Here is a 12,016-nt window from a genome sequence, read left to right as displayed (position 1 = left end):
TGCGGACCGATCAAACCAACCTCCAACAGCAAGAAACGGTATTTACTTACCTTTAATGTTGATTTCAGTAGAAAAACATGGGTTTTCTTTTTGACAGAAAAATCTGAAGCCTTTGATGTTTTCAAAAGATTTAAGATCCGAGTGGAAAAAGAGACAAACACGCCACTTCAAGCGCTGCAAACTAATCGAGGAGGAGAGTTTACATCACAAGAATTCAATAATTTTTGTGATGCAAATGGTATACAGAGAAAATTGACAGTAGCATACACACCACAACAAAACGGAGTCGCAGAACGAAAGAACAGAACCATTATGAATATGGTACGAAGCATGATTTCAGAAAAGAGAGTCCCCAAAACCTTCTGGCCTGAAGTAGTCAACTGGACGGTGCATGTTCTAAATCGAAGTCCAACCTTTGCCGTGAGAAATATGACTCTGGAAGAAGCATGGAGTGGAATCAAACCTTCGGTAGAGTATTTCAAAGTCTTTGGCTGCATCTCTCATGTTCATGTGCCTGATAGCAAACGAACAAAACTAGATGATAAAAGTTAGATTTGTGTTCTATTGGGAGTAAGCGAGGAGTCGAAGGCTTACCGGCTTTATGATCCTATTTCACAAAGGATTATTATAAGTCGAGATGTTGTGTTCGAGGAAGACAAAAGCTGAGATTGGGATAAGAAGTATGAGGAAGCAATTGCATGTGATTTGGAATGGGGTGATCGTGAGGAAAAAATGGTGGAGATCGATAGAAATGTAGGGAAGAGTGAATCTGATTCTGATGCTAGTGTTGAAGAAAGGGAGAATTTTTCCTCTGATTCTCCAATCGAGGAGAGCTCACCTAGCTCGAATGCAGGGAGGATTAGGAGACCACCAGCTTGGATACAAGACTATGAGACAGAAGAGGGACTATCTGAAGAAGAAGTTCAGTTGGCCATGTTTGCAGCTGCTGATCCTATTCGCTTCGACGATGCCGTAAAAAGCGAGAAATGGAGGAAAGCCATGGATGTGGAAATAGAAGTAATAAAATGGAATGATACATGGGAACTAACAGAATTACCTGAAGGTGAAAAGAAAATTGGAGTGAAATGGGTTTACAAAACCAAGTTTAATGAGAATGGTGAAGTTGATAAATACAAGGCAAGGCTTGTAGTGAAGGGGTACTCTCAGCAACATGGGGTAGATTATATAGAAGTATTCGCACCTGTAGCACGTATGGAAACAATTCGTTTGGTAGTAGCTCTTGCAGCTCAAAAAGGATGGGCTATCTATCAGCTAAATGTTAAGTCGGCATCTCTATATGGTGAGCTGAATGAAGAGGTTTTTGTGGAACAGCCGCTTGGTTATGTGAAAAAGGGTTATGAACACAAGGTTTATAAATTAAAAAGGCACTCTATGGCCTTAAGCAAGCACCGCGTGCTTGATACAGCCGCATAGAAGCTTATTTTTTGAAAGAGGGTTTTGAGAAATGTGACTATGAACATACTCTATTCATCAAGACAGGGAAAAAGGGAAACTTTTGATTCTGAGTTTGTATGTAGATGATCTCATCTTTACTGGCAATGATGAATTGATGGTCTCTGAATTTAAAAGTTCCATGAAACATGAGTTCGATATGACTGATCTTGGCAAAATGAGGTATTTTCTTGGTCTTGAAATCTTGCAGAATTCAAGAGGTGTGTTTATCTGTCAGAAAAAATATGCATTAAAGGTGCTGCAAAGGTTTGGGATGGATGGAAGCAACTCAGTTCAAAATCCAATTGTCCTAGGTTGTAAACTCGTCAAGGATGAAAGTGGTGTTAAGGTAGACAACATTTATTTCAATCAAATTGTGGGTAGTCTCATGTATCTTACAGCTACTCGACCGGATGTGATGTTTGTAGTGGGTCTTATCAGTAGGTACATGGAGAATCCTACTGAGCTTCATCTCCAAGTAGCTAAAAGGGTGTTGAGATATTTGAAGGAGACACTTGATTTCGGAATTTTCTATAAGAATGGAGGAAATAATGAACTCATTTCTTACACTGATAATGATTATGCTGGGGATTTAGAAGATAGAAAAAGCACTCCAGGTTACGTTTTTTTGTTGAGCTCAGGAGCAGTATCTTGGCTATAAAAAAAGCAACCAGTAGTGAGTCTCTCCACTACTGAAGCTGAATTCATTGTTGCGGCTTCTTGTGCATGTCAAACAGGTTGGTTGAAAAGGGTGTTGGATAATTTGGGTCTGAAGCAAGGTAAGACAACTATTATTCAGTGTGATAGTAGTTCTGCAATCAAACTTTCGAAGAACCCAGTAATGCATGGTCGAAGTAAGCACATAAATGTGCGTTTTCATTTTCTTCTAGAGCTTACAAAGGCTGGTACTGTAGAATGAGTCTATTGTAGCACACAAGAACAATTAGTCGATGTAATGACTAAGCCACTCAAGTTGGATGTCTTCTTAAAGCTGCGTGCATTATTAGGAGTCTGCTCTAAAACTGATGTAAACTGATGCATTAGCATTCAGTTTAAGGGAGGAAATGTTGAGTTGATTTTGTTACTACTTAGTCAAAATAAAATCCCTATTGTTAAGGGTGACGTTATTTGTTGATTTTGTTACTATTTAGTCTTCCATGTTTTTAGAAGTCGTTAAACATGGGTTCTTGTTTTGTTACTTGGTTCGTTATGTAAGACTATTTAATAGCCAAAGTTATTCTCATTTTATAACAGTGAAAATTCTTTTCAGCATTTAGAATTCTTCCATACTCTGTAGCTTTTAACAACTACAAGGCGGTTTGATCGATCTACTTAATTTGTCAGCTTATGAGTGATGTCCTGTTAATTTGACGATAATTAAAAAATCTGTGGGTATTTGTTTATATATTTAGTTCTTCCATCAATAAATGGAATATATTCCAAGAAGAGATGGCCATATTGGGCAAAATTTATTTACTTATTTATTTTATTCAGCAAACTTTGAAGAGATGACAAGATAATATTGCTTTAGAAGTTAACGGTGATTATTGGCTAATGTTTCAAGCCCACCGGCTGGCCCGCTAGTGTTTTTCGAGACAGACTATTTGTTGAATTAATCTGTTAAAATGGAATATATTATAAGAAGACTTGAACTTCTAAGATTTCATATATTAAAGTGAGACTATCAAATGATCAAATCACACTTATTTTTCAATAATCTTTGGTTAAATCTATTATAATATTATAAATAAATTACTTGGAATATTAAAATAATTTTTTTATATTTCATTATTTACAGTTCTATAATCTAAACTAAATTCAAATAATTGCACCAAAAATTTAGGTTGTATTTGGTATTGTTTTTCAATTGGTGTTTTCTAAACTTGTTTTGCAGAAGAAAGAGGATGTTTTTGATGGGTTGTTTCGATATTTGAAGATATATTTGGTAGCTTATTTCTAAATTATAATTTATGAAAAAAATGAAAATACATTTAGTATTTTGTCCAAAAAAATTTCTTTTTGAATAATGTGTAGGTAATGTTTTTTAATATATATATATATATATATATATATTCATTTATTTAAAATTTTAGAAATTATCATGTTTTAAATTGATAATGATAAATGTAATTATTTTTCTAATTGTCAATCTTTAATGAACTAAAAATGTTCATCTATTTTATCATAATTTATACAATTTAAATTTTATTTGACTATTTTAAATTTTACTTTTAAAAAATGAGATAAAAATAATTTAAGAATATCTATAAAATTGCAAAATGTTGGAGCAAAAATAAATCTTATCTGACAAGAAACCGTAAATTTATGAATAAATAGTAAAATATTGTGTTGATATTATTAAAAAAAAAGGAAGAAATAGAGGGTTACAAGCTTAATAAATATTGGCAATGGTTCCAAGCTACAAAAGTGAGGCAAGTAGTGTGTGTGTTTGTATAGTAGAGAATGCCAATTTCTGTTCTGCACTCTCTTTTGTGAAGTTGAGAAACAAGAACAACTTTTTTTCAGTTGATACATTTACTATTAAAAAATAGACCTAAAAAATAAATTTTATAGTTTTCATTCTAGGAAAATGAAAAACTACAAAACAAAAAATATACTAAATGCACCTTATATTTTCCTAATAACTCTTTTTGATTTTTCAAATTTAATATTTTAAGTTATAAAAGACACTAGTTATTTTAGCTCATTTTTTGTCAAGCCTCTGATGAACTAAAATATTTAAGGAAGTAGCTTTCAGGCTATCTTGAGGGTGAACTTTGATAACTGGTGGGAAAGTTCAGCTTTGAAGAATAGAGCCACCAAAGAGGGTGCTTGATTTATGAGGGACCTTGCAAACGATGAACCTTGAGTTCAAGGATGGCAAAATTATTCATCAACCCACAAAGCAGTCCAAATTTGTCTATAAAACCTTACCTACTGTGAATAATTTTGTGGGTTGTGAGTGGGTAAACTGAAATCCGCTGCAGGATGCGAGTGGATTTGATATTAAGAAAAAATCTACTGGATGCTCACGCCTACATTCTTTATTTTAATTATTTATATTTTTAATTTTAATCATAAAACTTACATTAAAAAATTCAATCATAAATGTATGTGAATTAAAGTTCTTAATTTCTAAACCTAACTTATCTCAGCGGAGCATATACACACACATAAAATAAGCTTTTAATAACTAGAAGTTTTATAATTTTTAAATTTAATATTACTGATATCTTATTTTAATTGATAGATTTTGTTTGTTTTACTTTAGTCACTTGAACCTAATGATTTCTTACTAGAGTTGGATTTTTATTTGTTTAATTAATTGTTAACAATAATTTTACATAATTTACTTGTTAATATTGTCGATAACACTTGTATTTTGATTAAAAGATAAAGTAAGGTATTGATACTAATGATGATAATTTACTAATAGCAGAAATATTTTGTGTCAAATTAATATATTTTGTGTATCTCTATTTATGTTGAAAATTTAATTTCTATTTTACAAGGCTATTAGTGGGCTTGCTGGTCGTGGTCAGTGATGGTATTTCGATAATCAAGTCAATATGGTGAAGAAAGAACCCCATATCAAGGAAAAAGATGAATGTGAGTTGGATCCGACCTTTTGCATCAAGGCATCTTTAATCTTTTGGATACGTGGCGCAACCTATTTGGTCACTTTCTTCCTTAGATAGGGGTACTTAAATTGTAATCAAATTATCTCAAGCTTCTATTTGTCCAACCATATTTTTGTCTCCAACATGAATAATCCTTCTAAACTTCTTTATAAAATTATAAAAATAAATATCCTTCTGACCTTGAAAATTAACAATCTAAATTTCAAAAAATTGTATTTAATAGTACACCCAACAATTGAAAAATAATATGACATTAAGTAATGATAATATAAATTTAAATCAATATGTGGCAAATTTTATTGGATTTATTAGAAAAGAAGAAAAAAGAAGAAAGAAGAAAAATAATATGACGTTAAGTGAATTGGTAGTAGTGGGGAAAGGAGAAAAAAGAAGCAGATTTATTAAAGACAAATACCTAAATTGATGCATGACTTTGACTCCAAATTAGCAATATTAACATCCATTATAATGACATGGCGAATTTAACATTGACTGACATAGAACGGCGTTCATTTTTACATCTCTCCTTCGTCATTCCTATCTAAGAAACTAAGAAATAATTTTCTGACACGACATATGCATAGAACATGCAATGACCTAAACCACTTGACTGAAATCGAGCTTGCCATCACCTAAGACTGATTGATACTCGAAGACTTCTAATTCCAGTCTTGAGTCTTTATCCGCCCTTGAACGTCTGTTGATAATTATTTATGACGACTTATAGTGAATCCGACACTATAAAAAATAAAAATATGTTTAATTGATCTAAATTAAAAAATCATGCCAATATTAGTAATTCCAAATTTCATTAATATTTCTGGTGTTTGTGTCGGATTAACACTTAATTTTAATTTCTAGAATGATTTTGCATGAAATTATGGAATTTTGGGTTGTTAACGTGAGATATTTGTTACATTTTAGGTGCACTAATTAGCGCCCATCTCAGAAACCATCAGCTAAAGCTCATTACAAATTGGCGCAATATTAAGTTGAGGAGGGGTGTCATCACTCAACCAACGAGTGCGTAGTTTACAAAGAAGGGTGACAGTGATAATATTGCTAATTTGGAGTTAATATCAACATGCCATGGGGAGGAAAATTTTAGAGTTGTAGTGAAAAGTCATCAAGACAATGACATACCCTCGAGTATGCAGAATACTCAACGGGCCGTGAAGGGAAATACAAGTGGGGAAAGGAGGAAAAAAAAGAAAAAAGAAGCAAATTAATTCATTGACCCATTAGATGAAAAATTATAGAAAATGAAAGGAAATATAAACACAGGTCAAGGTCCATAGATCCTATTGAATAATTTTTTTTTTTCTGGATAGATTGTTAATAACACATTAAATCAATTTTTTTTTCTTTTTTTTTTTTGGGTGGGACGTTGCCTCTTCAGAAGTTAATTATTGTTAGCTAATGGCTTAATCATCAGTTCCAAATTTTATTACTTTTGCATCCATGCCATTCATGCATTTTTCAGTAACGATAGACTCACTAGTCTGGAGTTTCCGTGAGCCTCTGTCACTCCATAGACACAGAGATGGTAACTTATGATACAATTAATACATGAATCTGACTCCAAATTAGCGATTTTGAATTGACCTAAATTGCTCTCACCATTATTATCTGTGTTATATTTTAAAAAATTGTTTTAAATTGCTCTCACCATTATTGAATTGACTTAGAGCAACAGTGTCCAAAAATACATCTCTCTTTCGTCATTCTTATCTTAAAAACTAAGAAATAATTTTCTGACACGGCATATGTACAGAGCGTGCAAAGGCTTCTAATTACTAGTCTTGAGTCTCTGAAATTGATCGTCTGTTGACTATAATTTAAATGAAAGGTTTGTAATTGATCTAAATTGAAAATCATGTCAATTTTAATAAATCCAAATTCATTAATTTGTCTTGTGTTTGTGTCTGATTAATTAGTTAATGGTGCCCAAAATTGTCACTTCTACTATTGTGACTTTGTTTCCATTAAAATTTATTTAATTATCATTTTTTTCACTAGTTTCATTTTTATTTAATAAACTTCGGTTAAGGAATGGAATTCACCATTTTTCGCCAGTTGTTTGTATTTTGAGTTGATATCATATCCAAATAATATTTATGATTTTGTTTTTTAAATTTCAAGTGGTCTGGACCACTTCGGAATTATGTTTTTCATTTTTTCAAACCAAAAAAAAAAGATTGATTTATTACACATACGGTAAACACCAGTGCAAGAGTTGTCTAATGGTTTTTGATAAGGACTTGGTGACAAAAAAATTATCATCATTAAGTTATTTATTATAACTAATAATATTTGCTTGTTCAATACACAGGAGGGTGATTGAGAAATTTGGGATGGCCAAAAACAATGAGGAGAACTAATTACATCTCTCCTTTATTTACATCTCTCCTTCGTCATTCCTATCTAAGAAACCAAAAAGAAATAATTTTCTGACACGACATATGCAGAGAACTAATTAGCGCCCATCTCAGAAACCATCAGCTAAAGCTTATTACCAATTGGCGCAATATTATTCTTGACCTTGAGAATAATTAAATTGAGGAGGTGTCATCACTCAACCAACGAGTGCGTGGTTTACAAAGAAAATTCAAATGCCGTGGGGAGGAAAATTTTAGAGTTGTAGTAAGAAGTCATCAAGACAATGACATTCCCTAAAGTACGCAGAATACTCAACTTGCCGTGAAGGGAAATTCAAGTGCGGAAAGGAGAAAAAAATAAGAAGAAAATTAATTCATTGACCCATTAGATGACAAATTATAGAAAATGAAAGGAAATATAAGCACAGGTCAACTTCGATAGATCCTATTAAAGACTTTTTTTATTTTTTTGGGTGGGACCTTGCCTCTTCAAAAGTTAATTTTGTTAGCCAATGGCTTAATCATCAGTCCCAAATTGTCACTTCTACTATTGTGACCTTGTTTCCATTAAAATTAATTTAATTATCATCTTTTTTCACTAGTTTTTTTTTTAATTTAATAAACCACGGTTAAGGAATGGAATTCACCATTTTTCCCCAGTTGTTTGAATTTTGAGTTGATATCATATCCAAATAATATTTATCATTTTTTTTTCAAGTGGTCTGGACCACTTTGGAATTATGTTTTTCATTTTTACAAACAAAAATAAAAATGAATGTATTACGCATTTACTCATTTTCATTTTTTCCCTGTGCTAATTAATTAATCCTCACGTTTGCTGTAAACTTATTTTCGGTGGTGACGGAATGGTAAAAAGTTTACGACATCACATCAAATAATATAAAAAAATATTACTAAGACTAACTTTTGTTGACTTAAAAAAATAAAAAAAGAGTCCAATGACTATAATGTTTGAATTGCTGCAATTTGCCTATAAAAGCAAAACAAGATCCTCAAATTTCTTCACATCTACAAAGTTAAACAAATTTTATTTTTGAGAAAACTATGGGTTTATCCTCCAAATGTTTATTCACAATATTCATACGGATAATTTTTCCCTTCTTTTTCTTTAATTTTACAATTGCTAACTTCACTGCTTCTTCTATGCCGCCACTCTGCCATGACGATGAGCGCTCTGCTTTGTTGCAATTCAAAGAAAGCCGCATCAGTGGTGATTTTTATGCTTGGAAATTTGATTGTCGTCCTACAATGGCATCATGGAAGCCAGAAGAAGGTAGCGTTGATTGCTGCTCTTGGGACGGAGTTCATTGCAATAAGAACACTGGTCATGTCATCAAGCTTGACCTCTCCCATAGCTGCCTTTTTGGTTCTATCAACTCTAGCAGCAGCCTTTTCAAGCTTGTCCATCTTGAGTGGCTTAATCTTGCTTTGAATGACTTCAATTCCTCCGAAATCCCACCAGAAATCATCAACCTTTCCAGGTTATCATACTTGAACCTCTCTGGAACTTCTTTATCTGGCCAAATACCATCAGAAATTCTAAAGCTCTCCAATTTGATGTCCCTTGATTTATCACTAAATGATGTTCCTGGTGGTAGACTTGAACTCCAGAAGCTTAGTTTCATAAATTTAGTCGAGAAGTTAAGCAATCTAAAAACACTTGACCTTAGTGATGTTTCTATTCAGTCAACGATACCTCATAACATTGCAAACCTATCTTCTTCAACGTTTGTTTCTCTTCGAAACTGTGAATTGCAAGGTAATTAAATTTTATATATTTTCTCCTTAATTAATATACATGCATGTTATTGTTAAATATATATATTTTACTAAAAAATTGCCAATTGCAATGTTAAATTCATTAGTAAAAACTATTATTATTTTTAATTTTCTACTTAAGCAATGTGCTCTTTTTTCTTTTCTCTTTTTTAACAAATTTCAGGAAGAATTCCATCCTCACTTGGTAATCTATCCAAGCTCCTTCATTTAGACCTTTCACTAAATGAATTACAGGGTGAGCTGCCTGTTTCTGTTGGTAATCTTCATTCATTGGAAGAACTTGATCTCTCTGCAAATTTTTTGTCGAGTGAGTGGCCTATTTCCATTGGAAATCTTAGTTCTTTGAAAGAACTTGACCTTTCACAAAATAGATTTTTTGGTGAATTGCCTATTTCCATGGGAAATCTTGGTTCTTTGAAAGTACTTGACCTTTCACAAAATGGATATTTTGGTGAGTTGCCTACTTCCATTCGAAATCTTTTTTCTTTGGAAAAACTTGACCTTTCATTCAATAATTTTTCGGGTGAGTTTCCATGGTCAACTGGAAATTTTAGTTCTTTGAAGTTATTAGATCTGAGGTCATGTGGTTTTTGGGGCAAAGTTCCACATTCGATTGGTAATTTCACCCAGCTACAATATTTGCATCTTGGATCGAATAATTTTTCAGGTGACCTACTTGGTCCCATTGGAAATCTTAGATCATTGGAAGCAATAAATGTCGCTAAGTGTAATTTTTCAGGTCAAATTACATCTTCACTTAGGAATCTTTCCCAACTTACCGCCCTTGACCTTGCTCAAAATTCTTATAGAGGAATGATAGAGTTAGATGTTTTACTTACTAGCTGGAAAAATTTGGAATTTTTAGGTCTCTCATTAAATAGGTTGTCAGTGCTCACCAAAGCCACTTCTGATACCACTTCACAGAAACTTAAGTATATAGGACTGCGTTCATGCAATCTTACTAAATTTCCTAATTTCTTGCAAAACCAACATCATTTGCGGTTCATGGATCTTTCTGACAATAGAATTCAGGGAAAAGTGCCTAAATGGTTGTTAGACCCCAATATGCAGAATCTCAATGGCTTCAACTTTTCGCATAACTTGTTAACCGGGTTTGATCAGCATCCTGTTGTTCTTCCCGGGAATAAAGGTGATTTGCTGACTTTTGATCTTAGCTCTAATAATTTACAAGGACCACTCCCAGTTCCACCCCCCGGAACCATTACCTATCTAGCTTCAAACAATAGCTTAACAGGGGAAATTCCATCGTGGATATGCAATTTGAATATTCTTGAAAGCCTTGTTTTGTCTCACAATAACTTAAGTGGCTTGCTTCCTCAGTGTTTAGGCAATTTCAGCGATGAACTTTTAGTGCTCGACTTGCAGGGGAACAACTTGTCTGGGACCATCCCAAATACTTTCATTAAAGAAAGTAGATTAAGCGTGATTGATTTAAGCCATAATCTGTTCCAGGGAAGAATTCCAAGATCATTGATCAACTGTTCAAAGTTGGAATTTCTTGATCTTGGGAACAACCAGATTAGTGACACTTTTCCCTCTTGGTTAGGAACTCTTCCAAACTTGAATGTTCTCATCCTACGATCCAACATATTTTACGGCATTATAGAAGAACCCAGAACTGATTGTGGATTTTCTAAACTCCGCATTATTGACCTATCTAACAACAGATTTACTGGAACGCTTCCATCAAAGAGCTTCCTGTGTTGGAATGCCATGAAAATTGTCAATACAAGTGAGCTAAGATATCTGCAAGATGTGCTTTCTCAGTATGGACGAACGTCCAATGATATACTTAGCACTTACGACTACTCAATGACAATGAACAGCAAAGGGCGAATGATGACATATAACAAGATTCCGGATATCCTAGCGGGAATTATTCTCTCAAACAATAGTTTTGATGGGGCGATTCCAGCATCGATTGCAAATTTAAAGGGACTTCAAGTTCTAAACCTCCAGAGCAATAATCTCCTGGGCCATATTCCGTCATGTTTGGGCAATCTAACAAATTTGGAATCATTGGATCTGTCAAATAACAAGTTTTCAGGACGGATTCCCCAACAACTGGTTGAGCTCACATTTCTCGAATTTTTCAATGTCTCGAAAAATTACCTTGCAGGGCCTATACCACAAGGAAATCAATTTGCTACATTTGACAACACTTCTTTCGACGGCAACTCAGGATTGTGTGGAAGGCCTTTGTCCAAAGGATGTGAGAGTGGTGAAGCTCCAACAAATGAAGATCATACTGAAGGCTCGGAGGAGTCCCTATTTTCAGGCGCATCTGATTGGAAAATCATTCTGACTGGCTATGTGGGCGGACTTGTGGCAGGATTGGTTCTTGGGTTCAACTTCAGCACAGGAATTATCAGATGGATTCTGGAGAAGTTGGGAATGCAGCAAAAGGCAACAAGGGGGAGGAGGAGACGTAGAAACTGAATGCAATTATAATGTTGCTGTGATTTTTGTTTCTAATTCAGTCATTGTAATGTTGGTGTTTTTTTTTTTAAATGGATCCTTACATTTCACCGTAAAAAATAAAAATATTAACTGGTTTATTATATATTAAAAAATGGTTTCTGGTTTTGTCACTTTTCAAATTTAAATCACTACTTGGTATGAATAAAAAAATAATAGTGTTTGGTAATTAACATATCATTAAATGATAATTGTGAGGGATTAGGTTCTACTTCTACCATTAAAAAATAATAATAATAATTTTGA

The 12,016-nt window shown here is 33.3% G+C and overlaps 1 protein-coding gene across 1 annotated transcript; it reads left to right on the top strand.

The window, feature by feature from the left end:
* The first annotated feature begins 8,635 nt into the window (after positions 1 to 8,635).
* On the top strand, positions 8,636 to 11,731 carry LOC18045753 (receptor-like protein 12). Its single transcript, XM_006439084.1, has 2 exons — positions 8,636 to 9,251; positions 9,435 to 11,731. The coding sequence occupies exons 1-2, from the start codon at positions 8,636 to 8,638 to the stop codon at positions 11,729 to 11,731; spliced, it is 2,913 nt and encodes a 970-aa protein (XP_006439147.1).
* Positions 11,732 to 12,016: the final 285 nt, after the last annotated feature.

The sequence above is a fragment of the Citrus clementina genome, unplaced genomic scaffold (assembly GCF_000493195.1).
Source record: "Citrus clementina cultivar Clemenules unplaced genomic scaffold, Citrus_clementina_v1.0 scaffold_33, whole genome shotgun sequence".
Classification (NCBI taxonomy): Eukaryota; Viridiplantae; Streptophyta; class Magnoliopsida; order Sapindales; family Rutaceae; genus Citrus; species Citrus x clementina.
Note: the sequence above shows the minus strand (reverse complement) of the source record. Positions and strands in the feature narration are given on the sequence as shown.

What these genes read in the sequence shown, in the direction of transcription:
- LOC18045753 (XM_006439084.1), top strand. Translation starts at nt 8,636, where the DNA reads ATGCCGCCACTCTGCCATGACGATGAGCGCTCTGCTTTGTTGCAATTC. An exon ending in TCGAAACTGTGAATTGCAAG is followed by an intron (nt 9,252 to 9,434) that starts GTAATTAAATTT and finishes AACAAATTTCAG; the next exon opens with GAAGAATTCCATCCTCACTT.